Source organism: Puma concolor, chromosome E1 (genome assembly GCF_028749965.1).
Source record: "Puma concolor isolate L17-30 chromosome E1, mPumCon1.1.hap2, whole genome shotgun sequence".
Taxonomy (NCBI): domain Eukaryota; kingdom Metazoa; phylum Chordata; class Mammalia; order Carnivora; family Felidae; genus Puma; species Puma concolor.
In genome coordinates, this window is record NC_141680.1 from 1372913 (window position 1) to 1400219 (window position 27307).

At 66.1% G+C, this 27307-nt stretch overlaps 1 protein-coding gene across 4 annotated transcripts; it reads right to left on the reverse strand.

The window, feature by feature from the left end:
• Window positions 1-68: 68 nt before the first annotated feature.
• Window positions 69-27307, reverse strand: WSCD1 (WSC domain sialate O sulfotransferase 1). Of its 4 annotated transcripts, none has more exons than XM_086685665.1 (9): window positions 27192-27307; window positions 19878-20538; window positions 15327-15441; window positions 13814-14004; window positions 10443-10564; window positions 3377-3536; window positions 2886-3050; window positions 1401-1601; window positions 69-783 (listed from the first exon to the last, which is right to left on the reverse strand). In XM_086685665.1, the coding sequence occupies exons 2-9, from the start codon at window positions 20302-20304 to the stop codon at window positions 431-433; spliced, it is 1734 nt and encodes a 577-aa protein (XP_086541791.1). In that variant the 5' UTR covers window positions 20305-20538; window positions 27192-27307; the 3' UTR covers window positions 69-430. The 4 variants fall into 4 exon arrangements, with proteins under 4 accessions (XP_086541791.1, XP_086541792.1, XP_086541793.1 ...); XM_086685666.1 differs by lacking the exon at window positions 27192-27307 and adding an exon at window positions 26720-26939; XM_086685667.1 differs by lacking the exon at window positions 27192-27307 and adding an exon at window positions 26310-26334.

Below are 27307 nucleotides of genomic sequence, written 5' to 3' on the forward strand. Positions count from 1 at the left end.
GGCGGGGGGGGGGGGGGGGGGGGGGCACCGAGCTGGCGGCAGGTCCTGAGGTGGCTGTGTGCACAGCGGGGGGGAGGGGAGGGGCCTCCACTCTGTCCCACGCTGCCGGCCAGTCTGCGGGGAGGGGAGAGGCGAGGCTGCGGACCACGGTGCCTGGCGGTCTCCCCACACGTGGTCACCGGCAGTCACGTGCAGTCAGTGGCGTCCACGAGCCCCCCCAGCCCCGCCCACGACGGGTGCCCGCTGCCCGCAGCGCCGATGCCCGCGTGGCCTGGTGTCCGGGCACAAGCCCACAGCAGGGCCGGGCACCTGCGGGCGGGCGGGCGAGCGGCGGCGTGTGCAGACGCGCGTGTGAGCGCCGGGGGGGTCCCGCGGCGGGTGCCTGCCCGGCGACCTCGGGGCTCGGGGCCGCAGCGAGGCCGCCGGGCCGTCATCTGGGCACGTACTCGCCCGGCAGCCCGGCCCCGCCGTGCTCGCGCAGCGCCCGGTCCACCGTCCGGATGTAGCCGTCGATGAGGGCCCTCATCTCGGGGGTGAAGGGCTCGGGGTCATGGGGGCGCCGGCCGCGCCGCCAGAAGCTGCCCTCCTTGTTGTTCTCCACGCACAGCAGCCGCTCCTCGCTCACGGACACGTTGAGGAAGGCCACCATGTCCCGCAGCGTGGGCACCAGGCTGCGGCGCAGGTCCTCGTAGTGCACCACCAGCAGCCGCTTGCCGTAGCGCAGCCAGTCCAGCACGTGCGACGACCACCAGGCCGCGTAGCTGTTGACGAAGTCCGGCCACTCTGCGCGGGGGACAAGACGGGCGTCGGGCACGGGGCGGGCCCCAACGGAGCCGGTCCCTGCCATCTGCCCGCCGTGTCCTGCGGGGGAGGGGCGCCAGCACAAGCCGCCAGCCTCCGGTGGCAGGACCCGCGGCGATGCCGCGCGACGCGCCCCGCGAGATTTCTCCGCCCGCGAGCTAAGAAACCAGGTGGGCTTTTCGTCGTGTTCTGACTTGTTTCGGAGGGGGACACGTGCAGAGGTTGAGAATCACCCCTACAGGATCAGTTGCCGGAACAGGGCCGCCCCGGTGTCTGGGACGAGGGGACTGAGCCAAGGAGGGACCAGAGCTCGGCCTCCCGCCTCTGGCGGGGGGGGGGGGGGGGGGGGAGGGAGGGGTGGGAGCGGTGGGGAGGGGTGGGGTCAGCAAGGGGCGGGGACGGCTGGCAGCCACGGCGCAGACCACGGGGACAGGAGCACAGACCTGCTGGATGCAGCGGCCCCTCCGAGCACTCAGTTCCCCGTCCTCACCGCCCTGACCCGTGTCTCCTCGATCCATCGCCCACGGGCCAGATGGGGCCCCCGGGGCAAATCTGGGGAGCGAGGCCGTGTGGGCCAGCCACCGACCCCTCCCATCTACCTTTGCTCTTCCAGTTGCGGTCGGCCGCATAGCCCAGGTGGCCGGCACATTTGCGGTTGAACTCGGCCACCAGGGACCTGTACGGGTTCCGGATCAGCAGGATGGCCGAGTCAAACATCTCGATTTCCCTGCGGCCGCTCTCGTGGGTCTTCACGCAGATGGTGCGCCGGCTCCGCCAGTGGTCCTTCTCGCCCTTGAACCCTGCGGGGGGCGGGGGAGGCCCCTGAGCGAGGCGTAGGGATTCCCCGCCCCCCCAGCAGAAGAAGAGCTGAACCCACTTCTGCAAGACACCAGAGGCCGGGAGGCTGACCCGAGTCAGTCACGGCTGCAGGTTGGCCAGGGAAGAGACAGAGGCTCAGAGAGGGTGTGGACCTGCCCGCGATCACACAGCCGCAGAGCCAGTCACACACGTGCCGACAAAGACAACCGTGTGCTCGTCTGAGCTGGACTTTACGTTGGGGGTAAAGGGGCTCAGCTTGGGTCTGGCTAAACAGCAGCCCTGGGGCCATGCCGAGCACGGGGGCTCATGGGAACATGGAGGAAGGGGCCGGTCGGGGGTGCGGAGGGACGTCACTGAAGGACTCCCAGGAAGGTGTCCCTGAACCCGCACTCCCGGCCGTGCCCCGAACAGAGCCCCGGTTGGCCAGCCCGGGACACGTGCTCCTGAAACGAACACATGATTATCTTGGGCTCCTGGGGACCCAGGTCAGCAGGCAGGAGCCCTTGTACGTGGAGCAAACAGGCAGGGGCTCTCTGATGCCGGGAAGCACGGCCCCCTGTGAACGTGGGTTTGCCCACTGGAACTCAACACATTTCAAATGCACCCCTGCCACGGGCCAGATGCCACGGGCCTTCACTTTGGCTCCTTCTGGCGAACGGCTGGGGAGCTCCAGGGAACCCGAAGCCAGACCACGGCTGTAAACACGAGATCTGGTCCCTGACACCCTGGGGACTGTGGTGCCTTCCCACAGCGGCCACCCTGAGCCGGCCCCGTAAGCCTCACAGGGAAGCCTCCGGGGCCATCGCACGCAGCGATTCCAGCCCCCGGGCCCCGTGGCCGTGCACAGATGGAGACCGCCAGCTGTGTGGACAGGTTAGGCCCCCTGGACCACAGGTGGTACTACAGCCTCGCGGGGGGTCGGCCAGAGCGGGCAGGACCCCGGGGCGGGATCATCCAGCCACTACCCCCACCCCCGCCGAAGGTACAGGTGACACTTGGGACCCGAGGACCAGAGGCCTGGTTCAGGGACCAACTCCCCTGGCTTCTCCCACCAGACCAGACCCACTGCCGAGCCCAGAGCGTTAGGGAACCAGAGTCCAGGTGAGAATCCCAGAGAAACTGGCGTTAGCGCCTGATGACCCAGAAATGCATCTCGTGCAACTCAGACTCCGGCCACACGAACGCGGCACCACGGCCCGGGGAGCCCCTCCCTGGCTCCCGTCTACACTCGCTGCTTGGGGCCCCTGCCTGCGGCCCCCACTCACCCTTGTTGTACAGCGTCCCGTCAAAGTAGTAGCTGCCGGTGTAGAAGCCTGTGGCATGCTCGATGAGGTGCCGTACCCACGTGTTCCCGGCTCCCGGGAAGCTGGACAGAGCCACGAACACCTTGGACTTGGTGGGCAGGAACCTCCGGTCCGTGCAGCGAGTGTCTGAAAGGCCAGAGCTTGACCACGGACCGCCCCGCCAGGAACTGCTGACCCCAGACTCCCACTTCACAGACGGGGAAACTGAGGCCCGGGGAGGGGGTTGCCACCTGTGCCTCGGCCGCAGAGACAGCCCCAGTGATGACGAGACCTCTGCGCACCACGGCCCCAAGATGGGACCACCCGCCGCCAGGCCAGGGATTGTGCCCAGATGCCTCCCCACCCACCGTGGCTCCGCACGCGGCCCCGGGGCATCTCCAGACCCGCAGGGCGCAAACGGGGGTTGAGCCTGGTGGGGGGAGGAGGGGAGGGTCCTCGCGGTAGGAACTCACCCTGCACGGGCGTCTGGTAGACCTCGCAGTACTCAGCCTGCCTCGGGGCCTCGGGCCCCCGGCCACACAGCGAGCTGTCCACGGCGTCCCGAAGGCTGAACTGCGGCGTGGGGTAAGCGCAGTAGCACTCCCGGCCCCGGAGGACGGCCAGCGGGAACTCCTGGCGGGGAAGAGACGCATCCGGGGTGGGTGCGGGGCCTTGGCGGCTCATGCCGGGAGGCACACGCGGGATCGGCGGGGATGACGAGGCCCATCCTCCCCGTCCCACCCCGCGACCGGCTCCTGGCCTCTCCTGCAGTCCCCTGTCCCCTCTGGGAAGGCCGCCTCCGCAGAGGACGCAGCAGGGGCGCTGGGCGACCTCGGACAAGGTGCCGCACCTTTCTGGATTTCACCACCGAACAAGGGCAAGGAGACCGCCTTGCACGTTTGTTTTGGGGACGGGACGAGGAAGGTCCGACACCTGCAGGACACTCAGGGCGCTCAGCCCCACTCGCCCCTGCAGCCCGGGAGCGTCCAGGGAGGGAGACCGGGAGGCACGGGAAGTGTCTCGCAGCTTCAGCAACGCCGCACAGACCTTTTTATTTTTTGCCCACAGCAAAATCTCATAAATAAATAAATAAAAGAAAATCAATAGTGTTTTCTGCGTGTGGTTTGGCAAAGCCGAGGATCTCTGTCCATGCTCAGAAAAGTCACCGGGCCGGGCCCCGGTTGCCGGAGGGCGATGCGGAGCCTGGGGTGGGGGCTCCAGCTCGCTCGGGCGTGTTCCCCGCCCCCTCCCAGTGTTGGAAGCTTGAGAGCGGGACAGCCCCGCGTGGGCCCAGCACGTCCCAGGGGCCCCTGCTCCCATCTCAGGACTTTGCCATCCTCGGATGCTAGGGGCACCTGACAGTTTGAGTCCTGAAATTCTGCCCGCGGGCCCCCCTCCCAGGCCCCCAAAGCCCAGGATGGAGACCACCCCCCCTGTTGGGCGTGTGACGCTCTTTCTAGGTCAGACCCACCGAGAACGGACCCCTGTGAAGATCCCCCGCCGCAGCGGCCCCAGCCCTCACCGGTCACTCGCTCGGCCACGGGGCTGGGGCCAGCCAGTGTTGGGGTGCAGGGCCGGGGCCTGGATGGGGGTGCAGAGCAGAGCCTGGCAAGCCCTCCAGCAGCTGCAGCAGGGCGCCCTCCCCCCCCCCAACACCATCCCTCAGCACGACGTGGAATGTGTCCCCACCCGACGTTCTAACCCAGCCTCAGAACGGGACTGTATTCGGGGACAGCGTCTTTGAGGACGTAGTTCAGGTAAAATACGGCGGGGGAAGGGGGGGCTCCAATCTAATCTAACTGGCGTCATCGTAAGAAGAGATTAAGACACAGATGGACAGAACACCGTGTAAAGACACAGGGAAAAGACCATCTCAGCCCACAGGCCTGAGAAGAAACCCCCCGTCTGGGGCTTCTGGCTTCCAGAACCGGGAGAAACAAGCCTGTGTCACGCAAGCCCTCGTCTGTGGGACGTTGTTCAGGCAGCCTGGTGAGCTGCGACACCGGGGTCCTTACTGGTCCACACACAGCAGGCCCGTGCCCACCTCAGGGCCTTTGCACCTGCTGTGCCTTCGGCCTGGAACGTCCTGCCCCCGGGCACCCTTTTTCAAGCCCACTTTTCAGAGAGGCCTTCGCTGGCCACCCCGTTTTGTGCCTCAACGCCCTTCCCACCCTCACAGGACCCCTGTGCCCTTGCTGAGCTCTCTGGTTCTGCTTCACTGCGAGGTGGGACTTCGGGACCACAGTGAAACACTCTGCCCCGCAAGAACTGTCCAGTCTGCTCTGACGCACACGCAGCAAGGCCCCTGGCGGTTCCCTCACATGCGCGGTTCGTCGGCCCTCCCCACGCCCTCCCTCCCGCCAACGGCCACTGGGCCGATCCAGTCTGTCCCACAGCGTCCTATGGACAGGATCCTTCGGTGCGAACTTGGCATCTGGTTCCCTTCGCTCAGAATCACGTGTGCAAATCCTCAGCAGAGACCACGCCCCGGAGAATGCCTAACGGATGCCTGAGGGACGAACGGCGAAGGAGGGAAGGAACTAATGGGTGAAGCCCACCCCCCCACCGACAGGTGCTGGTAACACACTTGGGGGTGAGCCCTCTGGGGTCGTCTGAGCCCCAGCTCCACCTAAGCCCTCCTGCCACCAGGTTCCCGGGCGCCGGTGTCCTGGACGTCCTGCTCAGGGACGAAAAGGCCAGCACGCGGGACCCCTCGCCAGCTGCAGTGGCTGCCCCGCGACCCTGCGCCCCACCCGGCAGCGACCCTGGCCCCTCCGCTCCCTCAAGTGGATTAAACGGTCAAGTTCCCTGAAGTGTGCGGAGCAAGGGGGGACTGGAGACAGTAATGCGGTTTATTTACAACATAACCGCTTCAGGACATCACCGGATTCCGAAAACACAGAACAATTTTCAGCCCCTTGGGGATTTCTAGGACACGATTTCCATAAAAATTAAATATTGATGAATCTCCTCTCCGCCAGCCTCCCCGCTGCCCCCTCCCCCACCCGGGCTTCAGAGTCAGAGGAGAGAGCGCGGCGATGGGAGACGGAGGCAGGAGGTGGAGGACGGAGACGTGGGGCTGTTTCCCTCACAGGGACAAAGCGGAGCCTGCTCGGGCGACGTGGGGTCAGGGGGTGCACGCCCCCCGGAACTGCATGCGGGGCCTGCCGCGCGGGGCGGGGGGCTGCCTGTGGGCAACGGGCACTGGGTCACAGCAAGAGCTGGGCTCTCCGTACGCGAGGGGTGGTCGTGGCCGGGGGTCAGGGAGGGGACGTCCCACCGGGCCGTCTGGGTCTCATCACCTCTGTCTCCTTCCTCCTGGAGCGCCTTTCTCAGGGTCTCCAGGATTACAGGGAATTACAAAGACGTGAGATTTCAGAAGGGGAAACTGAGGCGTGGAAGCAGGGGGCGAGCTGCCCAAGACCTCAGGCCGTGAGAGGGCGAGCAGGGACAGAAGCTTCTGGACTCCCAGCCCCGGGTTCTGCCACACACCACATTCAACTCCGTGGACACGGACACACGAACGGTGGGTTTTTGGTGAAATCTTTGAGCCAGCACGGAGCTCGCCGTGAGCCTTCTCTCCGGAGGCCGGTCTGGACATCCAGGTCCAAACGGGAGAGATGCTGCGGGAGGAGGGCGAGTCAGGGCGAACGGGAGCCTGTCTACTGAGCCTGTCACTGAGCGTGTGTCCTCCTGCGTGGCTGCAAAGTGGGGACCGTGTGGGTGGAGGGGCAGCCGTGGAGGCAGGACCTGTGGCTTCGAATCGCATCCATGAGAATCCGTGAGAATGCCACGGCTTGGGGCCATGAGACTGGCCAGGACCTCGAGGCGGGACGTGGCCATGCAGGGACACGTGCCCGGGTCACTGACTCTGAAGCCACCGTCCACGGTCCATCCTCAGAATGGGGCCAGAAGAGTCGCTTCTCAGAATGTGCCGGAAGGCTCACAAGCACACGCAAGAAATGCACAAATCCTTCACTCCAGCGATTCCAGAAACGTCTGATGACACAGCCCGAGGAAACAGCTGGGACCCTGCTCACGGGTGGGCCTTTGGGAACGAGTTCTATACAACAGCCGGGCAGCAAAGGCAGAGCCCAGAGGCCCAGCAGTGGGGGGCGAGGGTCCTGGCAGCCACGCGGGACACACCCAGCCCAGGGAAGACACGGAGGGAAAGGTTTAATCTTCAAGAAACGAATCCCCATACACTTGGAATACAAGACCAGAGGACGTGAAACCTCATTGGTGGTTTTCTCTGACGTGCTACAGTTACAGGTGAGGTTTAACTGTGCGTCTCCAAATTTTTTTAATTTTCAAAGATAGATATGCATTACTTCTGTAGCCACCAAGCCCCCACCAAAAACCGGTAAACGTTCTTTAAAGACACACGTAGTATAGGGGCGCCTGGGTGGCGCAGTCGGTTAAGCGTCCGACTTCAGCCAGGTCACGATCTCGCGGTCCGGGAGTTCGAGCCCCGCGTCGGGCTCTGGGCTGATGGCTCAGAGCCTGGAGCCTGTTTCCGATTCTGTGTCTCCCTCTCTCTCTGCCCCGCCCCCATTCATGCTCTGTCTCTCTCTGTCCCAAAAATAAATAAACGTTGAAAAAAAAAATTTAAAAAAAAAAATAAAAAAAAAAAAAAGACACACGTAGTATAACGTGGACAGGTTTAGCACAGAAAGGGTACGAAACACAAAGCCGTGCCGGACAGCGGCCTCCTGAAAGCACAGCGCAGCCTTCTCGCGAAGGGAAAACGTCCCGACATCGAGGCGGTTAATCCACAGAACCCAGACCTGGACAGACCCAACCCCTGGCAGAGCGGGGAGGCGGTGGGCCCACATGGGACCAGCTGCACCTGCCGGGACCCAGGCGGGTCAGGCAGGGCCACGGCGGCGCAGAGAACAAGCCGGCCTGCCCACGGAGCTGGATTCCCTGGGCGGCCCGGCCGCGGGGCCTGTGCACAAACACCGGGGCCCGAGATCGACCACCCCAGGTCCAGGCTGGTGGTGGGTGAACACCTGAGCTCCCCCGTTCACCTTCTTCTCGCCCAATGGAGCAGGTGAGAGCGTCCGCGAGAACGGAGACGGGCGGGTGTCTCCCCACGACCCCCGAAAATCCCAGAGACCGCTCCACTATGTTCACACTCCCACGACACGGACCCCTGCCGGCAGAGTCAGGCCGGCCGGCTGCGGAGAGCACCCCGAATTGTTCTTTTTCTGCCCAGCCACACCCCCGGAGCTCCCTGAAACCTCACTACCGACCAGCAAGCCACAGTAGAGGCGATCCTCCGCGCCGGGGAGGGGGAGCTGGGAGGCGGCCCCCTCCCTCACTGGCCTTCCTGAAGCCCCACGGATCCCAGCCGTGGCTCCACGGTGAGTGTCCTGCACCACAGCCCGTGAAGACACCTCCGGTGGCCGTGTGGCCCGCTGCGCGCGGTACTCGCGTCCTAGGTGTCTGCACCTTTCCGCCAAATCTTTGGGGTTTGTGGCCTTGGCGCCGCCGGCCTTTCTGGGGCGTGGCGCTCGCCAGGGGCGGCTCCGCCCGCAGGGGACAGTCCGGCTGTCACACGGTGGGGGAGCTGCCGGCAGGTGGTGGGTAGGGGTGGGAGGTACCGACTCATCCTAAAACGAGGATCTACCCGAAGCGCCTTCTCTGCGCCAGGAACCCCGCTCCGGACTGAGGCGGGAGCCCCCAGACTCCGGCGGAAACCGCACGAGGGCTGCCGGAGGGGGGCCGCCCCGAGGGCGAACCCCGTTACACGACGCCCCGGGGCGTGCCGAGGGGCAGGGGGCCGCGGTCCGGGAGCAAAGGCCACTCCGCTGGGTAGAAGGTGGCTCTACCTGGACGCGGCAGCCCCGCCCACCTGGATCCGCCCCCTGGCTGCGCCCGCGCCCCCCGACCGGCCGTCCCCGAGGGTCCACACCGAGCACCCGCAGGGCGTCTCACCTGCGGCCGTGGAGCTCCTTCCACGCCTGCCCCGCCGCACACGGTCACGGCGCCCTCTTTCCGGCCTGGGCGTGGCCCGGCGCCCTCCGCACACACGCAGCCCCCGCCCCCTCGCCTTCCTGGGGACACGCCCGCGTCCTCCAGCTCCGCCCCTTCCCGAAGCTGCGGACGACCCCCAGGCCCCTTCGCCGGCTCCTGGCGCCGATCTCGGCCCCTCCCCGGCTGTGACCCCGCGTCCCCCCGCCCCGGGCTCTGCCCGCACCCCCGGGGGCGAAAACAGCCCGAACGCTTAACAGAGGGCAACTGGTTAACTCTGCAGGATGGATGTCCGCGCGGGGGACAGGGGACCGGAAGGCCCCCGAGACCGACCCTCGGCCCAGGAACGGGAGCTGCCCCGTCCCCTCCCCCCCATGCCACTAGGAGGGGGGAGGGCAGCACAGGAAGCCCAGCGTGGTGTGGAGACTGAGCCCTGCCTGCCCCACTTCCCGGAGCGGGCTGGTTCTGGGGGCATGTGGGGGTCCCCCTCGGGGGAGTGTGTCCCCTCGGAACCCCGGGAGGTTAAAGCAGGTCACGCGGGGCACCTCCAGGTTTGCAGACTGAGGCAGCATGGTCTGGACCTGCCTGCTGAGTCCCCACGATTCCAGGTGGGGGAGGGGAGGGAGGGGTCTGTGACGGCAGGTGTAGTGTCCCCCTACCCACGGCTCTGCTCCTGTGCAGGGGAGCAGGGGCCCGGGCCAGTTGTGAGCCCGAGGGCACCCCAGCACCCGCAACCACTGGAGACGCAGAGACCCGCGTCAAAGGCTGTGGTCTGGGAGGACAGTACACACGAAAGGCTCTGTCTGGGGTCCATGGGATGCATCTCAAGAAGAACCAGGGAGGGTGCCTCCCTCTGGGCTCCCCAGCCTGCCTCCTGCACCTCCCAATCTGCAGGGTCAGAACCACGGGCCCAAATGGGCCCAAATGCGGGCTGCCCCTGGTAGGGGTGCCGTGACCTCGGGCAGCACGCTCCAGCTTCTCGACCTCCGTTCCCACTGCTACAAAGGCAGAGTCCCAGCGCCCACGGCTTCCTGCCACCCCCCGGGGGGCCACTCTGGGGCTGGCCACTGGACCCAGCCCCTGACCTCCATGCTCTGCGGGTCTCGTCACTTCCGAGCCCCATCTGGCCTTGACGGGCATGTCCCACCCAGAGCTATGGTGCGAGGCAGGGACAGTGGCCTTAGAGCCCGGCCCAGCCTCTGCAGAGTCGCGCACCTCCCGTGAGCCCGGGCTGGGCCAAAGGTGCACCTGTGCCCACAGTCCCTGAAGCCAGGTTCAGGGCCCGGCCCTGTCCCCGATCCCTGAGCCAGCGCGTCTCACTAACAAACCCCATCAATTTAACAACTGACACCTGTGTCAGAGCTCCCGTACGGGAAGGCACGGTCCCGCCAGCCTCAAATCCGCCGACCGCGCCCCTGCCAGCCTGGGGGACCCACGCCAGCCACGGCCACGTGGCCCTCCCTCTCCCGTCTCCTCCGTCCCGAGAATCCGCATCCGGCACGGCACCTGCCCCTCGGCCTCCCGCCCCCTGCACCCCCGCACACACTCGTTACAAGATCTTACTTTCTGGGAACAAAATCCCGAGCACGCCTCCGCTGTCGCGTTGGGCTGCAACAGGGAGTCGGGGAAGGTGTGCGTGCCGTTCTCTGGCAACCTGAAGCATCCGCGGTACGTGACGGTCCTCCCTGCGGGGACAAAACGGTTTCTGGTGAGAAATGGTGCCCGTCGCCGGCAAACGGTGGCTTCGTGGTCTGAAATGGGTGCTAACGTGCTCAGAGGGGCAAGTTTCAAACCAGAAAGCAGACCGCCCCGGAGAGGGTGTGGGCGAGCCGGACTCCTGAGACCACGGTGCCCAAACCTTGTCACCAGCGGTCACCCTCGTCACAGGGGCCACGTGGCTGCAGCTGTTGACCTCAGGCCTGCTTCTCCTGCCAGCTCTGGGGATGGGGTCCATCCTTTCTTCCTTCCCTCCTTCCCTCCTTCCTTCTTTCCCTCTCTCCTTCCTTCCACAAATCTGGATCAAGCATCCCTTACATGCCAGATTCTATACTACGTGACCCAAGAGGCCAGTATTCTGGAAAATTCTATGTTCCCACACAGCACAGGTGTGAGAACTACATCTGTTAATGTGAAATCCCGCCACCATTCTCCCCCCCCCCCCCGCCCCCCACCAACCGCTGTGCTGCCAGGTCAGACCCGCTTGTTGTCTCTGATCCTGAATTCCCACCAGGCCCCACGAATGCTCAAGCCCGTGTGAGAGGAAGCCTCCTGCCATGTTGTCATCCAGACCTTCTGGTGGAAACGTCCAGCCCCTAGCTAGCTTCCTTGATGAACCTTCTGGAATGTTTCGGCTCCGAGGGCTCGTGCCCCTTCCGCATTCATCAGGGTTTCTCAGATGCCTGCCTCACTCTTGTGCCCCCACGCCCCAGCAGCAGCCGGCACCCCCGGAGGCGTCTCTGTGCACAACTGTGGAACAGGACCAGGCCTGGGGCCTGGGAGCCCGCCCGATGGGCCACGGCTCTGTGGCCTGGGCACCAGGGCGCGGCCCCTTCCCCGACTGCGGCGGGCCCTACAAGTGCCCAGCGAGTGGACGGCAGGGGACGGGGCACGGGAGGCGTGGGGTAACCCGCCTCAGGCTGGTGGTTGAGTGGCGCCGGCTGTCTGTGCACGGCACCGTGTCACTGGCGGGGGAGAGCCCGCCATCCCCTCGCGCCCAGGGGACAGTCCGGGGCCTCCCGGGGCACGAGGACACCTCCAAGGTGAGGCGCTGCTGAGCTGCACTTCTGGGCACTCACTGCCCAGGGGCGCGTCCGTGGGCCTCCCTCCTGTGAGTGCTCCCTGCCAGCGAGAAGCTGAAATTTAAGGCGGGTGGTCACCTGGGAAGCTCATGACTCAGACCCTGTCTGCTCGGTCCCTTGAGGAGGACGGGCAAAGGGCAGCCAGCCGGCCCACAGCCTGCGGGAGGGGCAGCCTCACACCATTTCAACATTAACCGTGACGGCAGGTGCAGCCGACCCAAGACCTGGGGCCGGCTTGAGTGACCGGGCCACGTGGCCCCAGTGAGTGGGCAGTCTGGAGTCAAACGGCGACGTTTGAGTCGGCGGTGGGGCACACAGGAGGGGCCGGCCGGGCAGCCCGGAGCCCCTGTGTGGACGGTGTCCGAACCCAGGAAGGCCGAAGGTCCAAGAGGCCAGCCAGGAGGCCCACGCAAACGTGCAGGTGACGGTGCAGGGCTCCGGTTCTCCACGGACAGGCGTCGACGAGTGTCCACTGAGATGACGGCTCATCAGCGAATCCACAGTGCGTGGTCAGGACCTCCACGCCGTCGCGGATGCCCGTCCCGAGTCCTTGATCGCATCCTGTCTGAACACAGACACACCACGCACGGCGCCAGCACTGGCTTTCACGCTCACCCGGAGTCGGAGCAGCGGGGCTTCCGTCCCGCTGGGCAGGCTTGCTCGTGGCACGGAGAGCCGGGGACCCCCCTGCAGTCCCGGCCCTCCTCCAAGCTGGGTCCCGGCCCTCCGGGAGCATGCCACGGCCGGGAGGCACTGTAGCGGACGCTGGGCGGTCCCACCTCAGCCAGGGGCGGGGGAGGTCTCCCAGGTTCTGACTTCTTCCCACTCCCAGCCTGGCCGTCCCCATCGCGACAAGGACGCTCCGACGTGGGCAGGTATTTTGGAAAGAGGCTTTCGACGATCACGTTACGTGGATCCGGGCTGAATCATCTTGCGGTGAGGATGCATTGGAGTTTCAATCGCACCTCGCTGGGCACTTGCAGTGGAAATTTGGGGGGTTCGCTGTGGCTGCCCGGAGCTTCAGCTCACTGCCCCTCGCGGTTGGTGACGGCCTCCTGTGTCCTGTGATTTGGGATCGTAAGCTCATCTTCAGTGAGGAATTATCTACGGGAGCTCCATTCGCCTGGGCCGGTGGTGCAGCTCTAAAGAGACTGCATTTGCTGTGTCGGTACCTCCACGCTGCCCAGAGCCAACTGTCAAGCCGGGGCATCGGGACCAGGCAGGCGGTAAAAAATCTGAACGTCAAGCAAAACTCACCCAAATGCAACCCTGCAATTACAAATTCTTAGCAAGTGTTTTGCTTTGTTGTTGTTTTGTTTTCTATTTCACCTCCAGCTGAGGTCAAAACACATGGGTTTTTGTACCCTTTCTGAACTGGTAGGTGGTATTTTCTTTTGAATCTAAGATTGCACAGATTTATACTTGACTGGAATTCTGTGCGCGGAGCTCTCAGTCCAACCCCGCCCCACAGGCCCACAGCCTCCTTTCCTGCCCGACTTGGACGCTAAACCCTAAGCTTTACTTTCCTTCTTTTGGTGGGAGCTCAGCTGCACACAAGAAACAACAGCTAGGAAACTTCCAGACCCTCCGGTAGGCCTCACTGCTGCAGATCTAGGTCTGCCTGGGCACTTCACGGAAGAGACTGGAACCAGAGAGGCAGACCAAGCTGCCTGAGGCCACACGGCATGTCCCAGACCTACCTGGGTCGCCAGATCAGAGTCTCTCTCCCGCCAGCCCACAAGGAAGCTATGCCTGGCCCTGAGCCCAAGCAGCCCTTCGCAGAGCCTAACCGGCCCCTCGCCGCCACGTGAGCCTGCCCCCCCAGTCCGCACGCGAGCTCGCCCCCCGCAAAGGCGTTGGGATAGAGAGGGCACAGGTTCTTCCCAGAGTCCCAGCCGGTGTCTGGAGGAGGGGCTGAGGGCGAGGAGGTGGAGCTGCGGGCGGGGAGGCGGGGCTGAGGGCGAGGAGGCGGAGCACAGCGCGGGGAGGCGGGGCTGCGGGCGGGGAGGCGGGGCGCAGCGTGAGGAGGCGGGGCTGCGGGCGCGGAGGCGGGGCGCAGCGCGGGGAGGCGGGGCTGAGGGCGGGGCGCGGCGCGATGGGGCGTGGTTGAGGGAGGGACACAGGGCGGAGCCGCACACTCACGCTTCCTGGAGCCGGGCTGCAGCTCCTGGACGCGGTACACTGACAGCCGGCCGACGCCCCCGCACGCGGAGCCTTTCTCCCCTTTGCACTCGTGGTTACAGGCCTCCGGCCCGACGCTCGTCACAGGGAGCCGATTCCCACAGTAGCACTCCGCCCCCGCCTCCAAGCCCGCGTAGACATAGGACCTGCCGGGAGAGCGCCCTGCTGAGCCCCTGCCCAGGTACCGCAGCACCCACCGAGGTCTGGGTCAGGGTGGTCTCGGGTCAGGTCTGGGGAGGAGGCGGGGACCGCGGCGGTCAGCACATGGCTGGCCTTAGGGGCGTTTTCAGCCGGATGTGAGGGTTATCGGCTGAATGTAGGGGAGCAGCCCTTCCTTGTGATAAACGAGTCCCATCAGCAGCCCTCCCACCCTTGCTCTGGTCACCCTGAGCTTTGTCCCCAAGGCACCGCCTGCAGGAGCTGCGGGTCCAGCGCCGCGGTGCACTGTGTACCCGCTTTCGGCTCCTCAGGGCCAGAGCCCGATTCTGTGGCACGTGTCAGTGCCCCTGGTGCAAATATCCCAGCGCAGACGACTTCAGCCACGGAGGGCGCAGCCCCGGGCTCACGACATTTACCAGACATAAGTGCCCGGGCTGAGATGGCACGAGTCTGAAGCACCTGCCGCCAAAGGCGGTCCTCTACCTGCTCCCACTGTGACGGGGACCCAAGTAAGCCAAGATTACAAATGGGACCTGCTGCGTGCCACACGGGATGTTAGCTCTGGAAAGGGGCCCACAAACCCAGACTGATCCCCATCCGGCCGCATGCTAGCCGTGTGGCCCCAACCCCACTTACTACCGCCCAGTCTGTCTCCCCAACTGCTGGAGAAGGAGAGAACACTGTCGCTGTCAGTTTTAATGCGGTCCGAACTGTAGAAGCCCCTCCGAGCAGGGACCCACCCTTTCCTTTCCGGGCCTCCATTTCCCTGTCTATAAAATGGGTGCAATTAATTGCAACCAACCAGAAGGTGGTGAGGACTTAAGTCACAGCAAATGTGGACAAATCTAATGTCAGAGAAACAACACACGAGGAGCCCCTGCCGCCTCTGGTGCCCCCGGCTCCCGGGTGTGAGCACGCACGCGTGCGCGCCCAGAGTGAGCTGGGTGCCTCGGCGGGAGGGGCCGCTCCAGCCACACTGCTGCTGTCTGCTAACAGCAGGGGGAACAGGCAGCAGCAGAATCAGCGGATCTGGCTGCGGAGTCCAAGAGAGAAATACGCTTCTCCTGTGGAGCTAGAAGTGTCCCCGGAGACATGCGGACAGAGGCCCTTTACTGTAGTTGAAACACCGGAGGAAACCGAGGCCCAGGGAAGGAGGACAACTCACTAATGTGGCGGGGAGCCCCTGCTCTCCCTGCGAGCCCGTGCCCTCGTCGGTCGCCCGCGGTCTGATCCGTCCAGCTCCCCGGCCGCCACGGACCGCCTCGCTCGGGGACCGTCTGAACCTCCTTCCCGGCGGACTCACACTCACCGCTCAGCGCACGCATCCTGGCAGTGGGAGACGGTCATCTTTCGCAAGTCAAAAAACACGGCCCCCTTCAGGGTTCTGTCCCGGCCACTGTCACTGAAGCATCCGACGTACGTACCTGCGGGAAGCGCAGCAGAGACTCAGGCCCCGGGGACGGGAGGGGTCCTAGCCGTGGGACACCCCCCAGGACCGACCAGCCGGCCCAGGCTCTTCTCAGAGGCCCCGGAGACCAGGCTGCGGCCTCACCTTTCCCCGTGTCTCTGGACCCCTCCGCCTCCTTCGTTTCCTGCCTCCTTCCTCGGTTAACGGCCCACCGTCCCCACAGACGCCTGCCAGGGGCTGGCGTCAGCCTGAATGCCTTGTTCTTCTTCCGGCCCCAGCTCACCACGTCTGCTGGCTTATCACCTCCCCTGGACCCCTCCCCGCCATCCCTACCCGCCCTAGGTTTGGAAAGGCCTCCCTCTACAAATGTCCTGATGGGCGGTTTCTGTCACCTCCTTATGACCCAGAGGGAAGAAATCTGTTGCGGAAAGTCTGACCTTCGCTAAAATAAAGGACTGGCAAAGGGGAAGAGCTATTTCAAGAAAACACCTGCGGTGCCGGGGGGACGTGTCAGCAGCGTGTGCGGAACCGACAGCACCAAGGGACGGCTGAGCCCTCACCCCTCCGGGCATCACCCCTGGAAGGGGACGCGGGGGGCACGTGATCCCGCCAAGCGGTGGTGCTGCTGCCCCCACGGTAACATGGCAGAGGGAGCCTGGAACAGCCCTGCCTGTCACCCCGACGTGGAGGGGTCTCCCAGAGACGCCCGGGGCGGGCACGTGCGGTGTGTGGACACACAGCCACGTTGTGCAGGAGCCCACACGGTCCCACGCCGCACGCACACGCCACGGGCAGTGCCGAGATGTGGACGGGGCGCCCACGATACAGACGCTGCCCGTCTCCCCCAGGACGTCCCACAGGACACCGCACGGCACACGCAGCCTCCGAAACTGGGCTGCCCCTGGCGCGCGGGGGGGGGGGGGGGGGGGACGCGCCCAAGGCCTCCCTCCAGCGGCGGCTCCCAGATGGCTCCACGGTGGGATCACCCACCAGGCCGGGAACCCCGAGGGCAGGCGAGACTCCCGGCTGCCCCTGCCAGGATCGTGGCCCCGAGCAGCGTCCCTGGTCCCCCTGCTGAGGGGTTTGCAGAAGCGGACCCACCAAGCCCGACTCCTGGGACCGAATCCAGAACAACCGTCCTGTCTGTGAACACACCTGACGCCACCTCTGACCTCAGCTAAGTTACGGCCACGTTCTGTGCCTCAGTTTCCCCAACCATCCAACAGATAAAGGCCCACCCACCTGCCTCACCCGGCACCAGCCCCTTTCTTCCTGCCCACCCTCTGTTTCCTGCCTGTCCTTGACGGGCGTTCCCGACCACTCCAGCCACCGCGGCCACCCCTTGCTCCGGATTCTTAGATTTTCTGACACGGGTCAACACCCAATGACGACGATAATGCTTATCACTGACTGCTGTTGTTAAAGCTGCTTTATCCCCATGCGTCCCGTGTCCACCAGGGCCCTGCTGGGTCTGGCACACCGTAAGCACCGGCCCCCCCCACCCCAACATCAGGGGTGGCCCAGGGCTCCCGAAACCAGGCCGACATGCTCCCAGAGGCCGGACGCAGCTCCCGGGCCCCGACTTAGGAGAGGCAGAGCGGGGGAGGGGGAGCAGGTGGCAGGGTCGGTCGAGGCACGCAGACACCTCACCTGCAGGACGTGGGCGCAGCGGGGTAAGCAAAGGTCACCCTTGTCAAGGTCTGCCCGCCGGGATGAGCCTGTGTGTCCCCTCAGCCCCAGGACGCCCATCACACGTCGGGCAGCACCTGCTCCCGCTCAGGACCCGGGACCCCCCGGGTCACATACGTGTCAGCACCACTGAGACCCGAGTGGCCGCAGCAGGAATAAATGCCTATCCTTGGCTGGCTTACTCAGCGAAAGAAAACTAATATTTGAGAAATTTCTGGCGTGCTGCTCGGCAAAGAAGAACGTCTATTACGGTTTTCAATTAAACATCCAAAACATAAGCTCAGGGGTTGTTAAACATTTATCACCGTTGATGGGAAATTAACCGAGAGCGTGTAAAGGGGGCCGGGCTCACGACCCCGAAGGCCGAGGCTGGTGGGTGTGAAACGTGTGTTTGGGGGCGGGGTGAGGGGCACGAATCTAGGCCCCTCACCCCCAGGCTGCGAGGCCTGGCCCGTGCAGCCCCCTCCCTGCCTGTGCCTCAATTTCCCCATCTGTAAAGCGGGCTCGTGGCCCCACGGGCTCACAGAGGGTCGAGGGGGGACACCACCTCCTCATCGGGTGGCCGTCTGGAGGCGGAGGTGAATGAGATCTTGGGCGGGGACGGCCATCCCTGCAGTCCTGCGCTCTAGCCGGTGGACTGGAGAATAGTAGCTGCACAGTTAACACACGAAGGAGCGGGAAGGGGAGCAGCCGGGCCTGGGTCCTCCGGACAACGAGGTACAGCCGGCGTCTGACGGGGCGGCCGGGGGCGGGGGTGCAGGAGGCCCGGGACCCACGCGCGCGCTCCAGCGGCGAGGGGGAGGGGAGCCTCCCTCCTGGAAAAACACCGGATGACTCCTCCGGCTCTGACAGAGGCGAGGGTGTGCGGCGGAGGAAGGACGTCCGAGGGACACACTGGGACACATTCTGAGGCGGATTTATTACTTTCGGCTGAAACGGAGGCAATGCATTATTGTCTGTGACTCCGCATCTGTTCATTTGCACATCAGAATGGACATGCCGTGAGGCTATTAACGATGGCTTTGGAGATATTGGAATGTCTTTGGAAATCACTATCAATAAAAAACAAACTGGCTACGGAGAAGTTACTATTTCTCCCCTAGTAAACTTACTGACATTTTATTCCATTATGGATGTTGTCCAAGGTATAATGAAATGCTCGGTGATTGATGGGGCCTCCTGCGGCTTCCCGGGCCTTGCAGGAACCCCTTTCAGGAGCATGGCGGGCTGCCCGGCCGCAAAGAGACGCCCTCTTTGTCTGCGGCCCCAGCAGCTGGCCCGCAGGCCGCCATCCGCCGTGAGGAGCTGGTGGGGGGAAGCGGGGGGGGGATGCTTCCAGGCCAGCGCCCCCTCCCGTGAAGCTCTCCCTCCAGCCCCCTGACACCACAGCCTCCCCGGAACACAAATGTATCCTCACGCTCTAGGGGGGGAGCTCAAACCTGTTTTAACAGCCTACAGCAGAGGGGGCGCTGACCCGCTGACCGCTCAGGGCCCCCAGCATCCTGCAGGGGGAGCCTCAGACTCCTGCTGCACCAGCCACTAACCCTTCACGTGCTGGGTCATGGGGAGGCTGGGGGCCGCTGGGGAGGAAGCCAGAGAGCTCCCACGGGGCATCCCAGGGGCTCGGGGAGGTCACCGGCCCAACCGGCCCACAACGGCCAAGACCCTGCTGCTCCGTGCGACCCTCCGGGCCCGTGCAATCTCTCCCGTCTCCTCGGCCGTCGCTAGACCCCGCCCACGGCTTCTCTAGGTCCCTGGACACAGCTTGAACCCAAAGGTGCCCCCAGGGCCGTAACTGGGTCGCCCGAGCCCTGCCCTCTGCTGGCTACGTTATAAAGACCCTCGGCCCATGCCCCAGTCCTGCGGTGCAGATCTGGCTCTGCCCCCACCCTGGGCTCCTCGAGTACACAGAGGATACTGGACCGGTACATGGATCCTCAACAGGATGGACTGAGAAACAGCGGGGAATTGCAGCAAATCTGTTCAAGGTCACAGAGTCAAAACCCGGCAACACCAAGACAGAAACCCAGGTCCGTTTTCAAAACCTGTGCTCTTTCCGTGGCTGCCTCTCGAGGACTCCGTGTTGACTTTGTCAGCCATTCACATTTTAGTCTAAATGAGTGGTGGTGTAGTCTGCCTAGAGACCCAGCTTCCTGGTGTGCCGGGGCGGGTCTACAGAAGGCAGGCCTGTGTAATGTGAGCTGCAGAATCAGTTCCTTGTGTCCCCCTCATTCTTGGGCAGAAGCCTCGCTGAGGAATCCCACAGCAAGGGCTCCGACCTCTGTGACCTCAGGAGAAACTGCCTTCCGTGGAGACAGGAGCATAGCATCCTCCGGGCTTCACTCACTATCGGGGTCGTTCCTACCCCACCACTGACTCGAGGGCCACCAGGCTCCTCCCTCTCTTCCCTGGACCGTCTCACCTCCTGAGAACAAAGCCAGACTCCCAGGCCCTCGTTCCCCGCCAGCCGCACCCAGGCTGCATTGAGATGCGCGCCCCCTCCGAGTCCCTTCCCTGGCCGCCTTCTCTTCCCTGCCTCGTCCCCACTTCCTGCCAGTGTCCTGGGGCCACATCCCAGGCAGGCCACGGCCATGGGGAACACAAACACGGGCAATGACCCCGGCAACTGTGCCGCAGTCGTCCGTATCATGTCTCCCCCGCCCAGGCAGCCACAGGGCCGGACCATCGAGCGCCCCCCCCCCCCCAAGCACCCCTCCCCTGCCGCCCCGCCCACGCAAAGGGCAACCGGGCCCGGGCACCTACCTCGTCCCCCGACGGCTGGCCCGGGGGCCTCGGGGCGCAGGGCGGGCGGCCCCTGGGGGTCGCCCACAAAGTGGTGGAACCAGCCTCGCCGCGGCTGGCGCAGCTCCGGGTTCCGGGTCCGGAGCCAGCGGGGGCCGGGCCGGGCCCGGGCCGGGGGCCCCCGCGGGACGTCCACGCCGAGCGGCAGGTCCGGGCTGACCCGCGGGGCCCGCAGCGCCCGGCTGTCCAGCAGGCCGACGCCCAGCGCCACGGCGGCCACGGGGAGGGCCTGCAGGGGGCCGGGGGCCCGGGGCCCGGGCGGGAGGGCCACGCGTGCTCGCTGCAGCAGCAGCAGGCTGCCCGTCATCAGGTAGGCGGCCGACAGAAAGAAGAGCAGGAACCGCGTGCGGCGAAGCAGCTTCTGGAGCCGGAAGGAGGGTTTGGCCATGCCCCTGGGCGGCAGGGCTCCCGGCCGGGGCCCCGGGCACGGCTCCTAGCGCCCGGCCGGGGGGGAGTCCGGGGTCTCCAGACGCCTCATGCCCGCATCCTGACGCCCGCCGCGCTCCCGCCCCGCTTCCGGCAGGTGCTCCGACGACTCGGTCACGCGGCTCCGGCCACGGGGCCCCGCGGCTGCGGCCTCTGCCCCAGGGTCGCCGGCCTCACCATCGCGGAGCTCTGGGATCTGGAAGAGCAGAGAGCGCGTGCTGACACCGACGGAAGGGCCCACCGCGGCCCCCCGCCCCAGGGCCCGGCGGTGCTGCAGGAGCACCCGACGGACGGGGGGCTCGGTCCCCGCCCGGCCGCCGGCCGCCAGCCGCGGAGCGACACCGGCCCGGTCCGTTAGGCCCCGGCCTCCCCGCGCACAAAGCAGGCGTGAGGCCCTCCACTGGGGCAGCGGTGAAGGAAGGGCTCAGAGGCGGCTCCGCACCGAACCCTCCTGGCGTATCATCTCATTTAACCCTCGGGGCAACCGACCAGCCGGGTGGACACGGTCGCAGCCCCACTTTACAGGTGACGCAAAAGGAGGCAAACGCACACAGCCGGCGAACCGAGGAGCCCAGCTTTGGAACGGCGCGTTTCAGAGCCTGTACCGCGGATGGCCCGGCCAGCGATCGACGCCAGCACGCACAAGGGCGCCCGGCCCAGGGCGGGAGTACCCAGCAGGCGCTCGATACATGTGTACGACCTGCCGAGTCCCTCCCGGGTGGGCACGGGGACGGCAAGCTGTGTTCTGGGAACTGCGTCTGCAGAGGCTTCAGCACAAGAGAGGGGGTGGGGCCGTGCACCTGCTACAGAGCCTGGAGCACCTGGCGGGAAGGCAGCAGGGCGCCCGGAGCGGACTTCAGGGCCACCCCTCGCTGCCCCGGGCCTCCGCACTCACACTGGGCTCGGGCCCCCGTCGGCGGTGCCTCTGAAGTGCGCTGCGAGGGGCCGGCGGGGGCCTCTGCAGCTGCCGGGAGCCGGGCGGCTGCTCCCGGCTGCCCCTGAGCACAAGGACAGTCTTGTCCTGGGAAGAAAAGCTCCCAGCAGCGTGACTAACGTGGCCCGGGACCCCCGCCAGGCCCCGCAGCCCCTCAATGACCACTCTGTGCGCAGGGAACAGCCAGCCTGGTGTGCGTGGAAAGACAATGTTTGGGCTCTTGTGGGCTGGCGTTCCCGGGGCGGCCAGACCGGCACCACCCTTTCCAACTCAACCCCCAGCCTCCACGACCTGGGCCCCCGAGGGTGCAGGGACCCCCGAGGCTCGGGCGGGGGGTGGGGTGGGCTCGATAATCAGCAGCAGAGAGTAGATTTAAACTCTGAGCCGGGAAGCCATTTCGGCTGGGCCTCCAGACCTTTTATTTTCTCGTTAAGCTGGTGCACGCCAGGCCCGCCCCGGCCAGCCTCGTCAGACTTGTAAAACCACAGAGAAAATCCCAAGAAATCCTGCCTGATCTCCCTGCCTCCAGCCTCGGCCCTCCAATCCGCCCTCCGCGAGGCCGCCAGGGTGATCCTCCTAATGCACAAATCTGATCACAGTGCTCCCCTGCTCAAAACCCCTTTCCGTAGCTGCCCGTGGCTTCTGGGATAAACTCCAAGCTCCTCAGCGTGGCACACAAGCCCCCATCTGGCCTCGTCTCTTGCCAAGCCCCTTCCTTCGGCTTCCCGTCACACGTGCGTGCGAGCACGCACACACGCCCGCACCGAGATCCGGGAGGCACCTGAGCAGTCCTCCTCGGCACCTCCTGTGCCTCCACTGCCTCCTGTGTCTCTTCCACCCTCTCGGCCCAGCGAATCCCTGCGTGTCCGCCAAGGCTCAGCCCGGTGTCTCTTCCTCCAGGAAGCTCTCCCTGACTACCCCCACCCCCACCCCACCACCACACACACACTGGTGCCGACCCCTGAGCCCAGCAGTCAGCACCTGGGACAGCTGGGCCGTGAACAACTCTGGGCCCGGGGCCGCCCCCTAAGCCTGCCCATTCCTATAATTCTGGTGCCCGCACGAGGCCTGGGCAGCGCAGGTGCCCCGAGACCCTTGTTCTGAGTACACTTTGTAAGGTGACTGAGCGGATACGGTGACAGGCACATCCCGACACCAGGAACCTGATCCTGTGGGGCCTGAAGTCAGAAAAGCACAGGGACACAGAGCAGCCCGGCTCCTTCAGGCACAGGGACGCGAGGGCGGCCTGCTGGCCCGTCCACGTTGTAATTCTAGGAAGGGGGTTCCCAGGTCTGCTCACAAAGGGCTCCCGGTCACAAGACTGGGGTTCTGTCGGCGAAAATAAACGGGGAGAAGGGAGGCCTTGCCGTGGAAAGGAGAGGCTCGGAGAGCCGGGGCGGAGGGCGGGCGGGTCAGCAGTTCGGGGTCGGGAACCACGGTGTGTGGTGGGTCCCGTGTCGTGCCGGGCGCAGGACTTGGAAACTGGCTACAGGAAGCGAGGGGTGGCCGGGGTGCCGTCAGGGCCCATCAGTCAGGATTCGAATGACCACACCCGGCTTCCCCAAGGACCCCCAAAGTCCCCGCCCCAGGGCCATTCCGTCCCAGAGGGGCCTCCCGGTCTGCGGAGGGGGCCTGGACGTGAAGGTGGGGACAGCCCCTCTCAGGGTCCTATAAAGCAGTGGCCACCCCGGACCTTGAAAATCGCGCAGCTGGTTCCGGGCCCAGAACGCCTGCCTCGGGCGGGGCGGGGGCTGGCATGCCCTGAGCGTGAGAAACTCGTCCCCTGCCCTGGACCGCCAGTGTCACACTTGCCGTTGACCCCTACCCCGTCGCCTGTCCTCCAGGCTGGTGGCCCCTCCAGGCAGGGCCCCGGCCACACCCCCAGATCCCAGCACACAGCCAGCAGCTTGGGGATGGAAAACGTCTCTGGAGTGACCGCAGGTGAGCGCAGCCTGGGGGTGGTTGGGTGACCTACAGCCGCTGCACAAGGGGCTCCCGCCAAGCCTCGAGGTCGGCGGGGCCTGCCAGCCCCTGGGGGCACATCCACCACAGCCTGTCTGCACGGCCAGGAGCCCACCCCACGCTGCCAGCGCCTGCTCGTTTCCAGTGCTCCCCACCCCCTGGGCCGTGCTCCTCACCTGCCCCATCCCGGCTACTCCGCACGCCCCCTCCCTCCCCGCGGGCGCCACGCTTGTCCCCATTTGAGAGCCACAGCCGCCAAGGCCCCGCGGTCAGACACCAGGGCTAGCCTGCCCACGCCGGCTCCAGCCCCACACCGGGCAGGACTATTCTGGAAAGGAGCTCAGGGCGCCCCCACCAGCACCTCTTTAAAAACAAGCCAGGTCCAGGCTCGGCGAGACGGTGCCGTGCATGGCGTGCCCCCCGCCCCCGGCACGCACCCCTGATGTCGCCGTGGGGGTCAGCGTTCCGCCCCCCGGGCCCCTCCTCCGTCCACTCTGCTCTTCCCATGGGGCCCCTCCCATCTCGGAATCCAGCAAAGTGCTTCGGGGGGACAGGGGTGGACATCAGCCCGGAGAAGGGCAGGCAGGGCCTGGGGGAGGGTCGCCCCACTCAGGAAGGAGGGAGTCGGGGCAAAGGGGCTTCTGGGGGGTCTCGGGAGGGAGCTGGGGCCTAGCGCAGGTGGGGACGGGAACACCCGAGCCCTCTCCTGTTAATTTGCTGCTGGCTGGGCCCCAGGGCGCAGCAGGTGCCCGGCCTGCAGGTGGGACCGGGAGTAGGACACAGGCTCCCGCCTCTCAGCTAGGCTGAGGGGTCCGGGGACTGGGCAGGTGACGGTGGCGGTGGGGAGAGGAGAAGGGCAGCCCGTGGGACCTGGGGGCTGCACAAAGCCCTCGGAGAGGCCGGGGCCTGACTCCCGGCCGCCGGGGTTCAGTCACGTGACTGCCTCCGTCCCCTCCCCGGCCAGAGAGGACGGGCGGTGGCAGGTGAGGAGGGAGACTCCAGAGGCCCCCAGAAGCATCTCCGCACCTGTGGCCAGGGCAGTGGGGACGGGGACCCTCTGGGCTCAGAGCCACGTGCTCCCAGTCGGGTGAGAGCCTTAAAGACAAAGGAGCAGGCCCAGCACGTCGCCCTCCCGATGAGACACGGGCGGTGGGGTCCCAGCAGCTGAGTCCCAGCCTCCAGGACCGGCGGCCGGCACGGTGGGGAGGGGTCCTCAGGTCCACGTGAGCCTCCAGCTGGGCTCGGGGCTCTGGATTAGCCCTCCTCTGTCTTTTGTCACCCCTGCAGGCCTCCGCCCTGCTCAGCTCCGTGCACATTGTCTGGATACTCCCCTTCTCGCAAAGGCCAAGCCTGAGAAAGTGATCTTTCTAAAGAAGGAAACCGTAATGCTGCAGCCTCCAACGTGTCCCCAGGACTCGGACGGCCAAGCCCAGGCCTCTCGGTCTGACCCCCCAGTCTGCCAGCCCCTTCCTCTCAAGGGTCCTTCCAGAAGGCCGTGTCCCAAGCACCGTGCCCCCGGCCCCCGTGCCCTTCCCCGTACGGCTCGCGCATGCTTTGTGGCCATCAAGGTTCACGTCCGATGCTCCCTGAGGCGGAGCTCGACGGCGGGACGGGACGCCCTGTGAGCTGACCCCGGCTGACGTGTCCCGCCTGGAGTCAGCGCTCCGAGCCGCTCTGCCCACTCTCCCTCCCGGCCCGTGAGCCCCCCGCGGGCGCCTCCGAGTGGAACACAGGGCAGACCCCCAGGAATCGGTGCCCCCCGCCACCCTCCAGGGCTCAGGGGAGAGGGGCGCGTCCGTTCCCTACTCAGGAGTGGAACCCTCCGGAAACAGCCCATCACCACCTCTCTGGTCTGTCGCTGGGCCCCCTCTTTCATAGATCCCTGTTTTGTTCCTCTGTTTCTCCCACCCGACGGCGAACCCTTGAGGGTTATTCAAGCCCCTTGGGCGATTCGGATAAATCTGGGCAGGCTCAGCCTCGCCCCTCTGGCTCCTGCGGGCGCTGGGATGGGGGCTTCCGGGGCGGGTGCCTGGGCGCCCCTGTCCTCAGCACCCTCCGGGCCCCCTCAGGCCAAGACAGCCGCCCTCTGGGAGGGGCTCAGGTCCCCGAGGGTCTGTCTCCAGCAGCAAGAGAAGCCCAGGAGAAGGAAGGGGCCCTAGCAGCCAACAGGTGTGCCCGGGTCAGTAGCTCACAAAATGAATCCAGCCTACTCTTCCATCCACATCACACGTCCACACGGCAGGCGGTTCTCGCCAACCGCAGTCTCGGCAAGCAGCACACTTCCGATCATTGTGCGGCGGCCTCCCCGCGGCCGACCGGGGTCTGAGCCAGACGGGAGCACGAGCCGTGAGTGTCTACGGGGGAACCGGCCCTTCCCAAGAGTGCCTGCTCAGGCAGGACCCGGTCCTGGGCTCCAGGCAGGGGGAGCCGCCCCTGTGACTCGCTCCCCGGGGCTGGGCCTGAACTGACCTGGCCGGAGACTGGCGGCCGGGACAAGCACCCCCGCCTGCCTGGGCACACAGGAGGGCAGGGATGGGGTCTGGCCTTCTGCCTAACCAGGCTTCTTTTCCCTTCCGGAGGATGGGCTGCAGGCCACAGGACACACCCCACAGGGCTCCAGCAGCCGCCGAAAAGGGGGAGCCCCTCACCCCCAGACCAAGCTTCCAGGGAGCTGGGAAATACTCATGCTGGGGATGGGGGCACGCGCCCGTGGGCGGGGGCTTCTCCTGGGGAAGGGGGGGCTGCCGGGTCAGCCCCCCACCCCCAGCCACTCGCCAAGCTTCCTTCGGGGAGCGCCTGGGAGACAGCCACTCTGCTGCAGCTTACAGGGGCTCTGGTGGCCACTGGGCACCTTCCCCAAGGGGCTTCTGAGGCCCCAGCCGAGGGTGGGGGGGGTGAGGGGCACACTTGGGGAACCTCCCCTTTGCCTCCTCTCCTGCAGTTTGCAACCATCAGGAAGGGGCCGGCTCTTCCCTCCTGCCTCCCTCCCCACAGCCTCACTCCCTTCCCTTGCCCGGGGCCTCCCAGGCAATTCAGAGGAGAAAACAAAAGGCTCATCTCCTGAGCCCGACCTGGGACCCTCCCGGTTCCAGCGACAGGAGGGTGACAGCGTCTGCATCTGTCAGAAAAGTACAGCAGAGTTCCCAGTCTGTCCATCTTCGCAGCAGCCCCGGAAGGGCGCGGGGCCGTGGAAGCCCGAACCCCGGTGTCCAGCGTGCCCCTGCCCAGACAAGGACGGGAGTCCCTCTGCGCCACCCCCTACCCCCGGGGGCGGGGGCGGGGGCGGGGGGTGGGGGGTGGGGGGCTAGCCAGCACGCGCCACCCAGGGCACCAGACCACCGGCGGGGCCACCCTGAGGCTCCAGACTTAAAAGAAGAACGCAGTGAGCAGCCCCCAGTCCGGCTGCATCCACACCTGGGGAGGTGCACGGCTCCCTCCACTACTTGGGGTAATTTTCCGGACAAGATCCGCGAATACCTACGTTTCGCCTTTGCCTCTGCCTCTGTTCAAGTTCACCCAGAGACAGCGGGCAGAGCCCTCCGCTGACCGGAAGCCTCGCTCTCTGGGTGAGTGAGCGGCTCCAGCCAGAGGCAGCGCGCACCCCGAACCCCGCGCTCGCCCCCTGCCCGGCCGGATCCGCCTCTCCCTCCCTCCGCGGACACTGACGGTCGCCGAGGATTCCAGGAGGGGACGCCGCGTCCAAAGCTGCCCTGCGCGCCCCCGCCCGCCCCCGGGGGCCCCTCCTGAGCGCTGCCCCCGCGCGCGCACCCACACCCCCCTCCCCGGCCCGCCGCCCGGAGCAGGTGCACCCCCGCCGCGCTCCGGCCGCGTCTACACAAACTTGTTCGCGGGCGGCTGGGAAGGAGCGCGCCCGCCCCCGCCCGCGCGGGGGGTCCCGTTGGGGGTCCCGCTGGGGGTCCCGGCGGGGCGCCCCGGAGACAGGACTCACTCACCCCGCGATCGCGGCCGGCTGGGGCGCCCGCTCCCGCGGCCACGCGCCCGCTCCCGGGCACCGAGCCCCGCGGCCCCGCAGCGCCCGGAGCCCCGGCGCCCCCACCCTCCCCCCCCC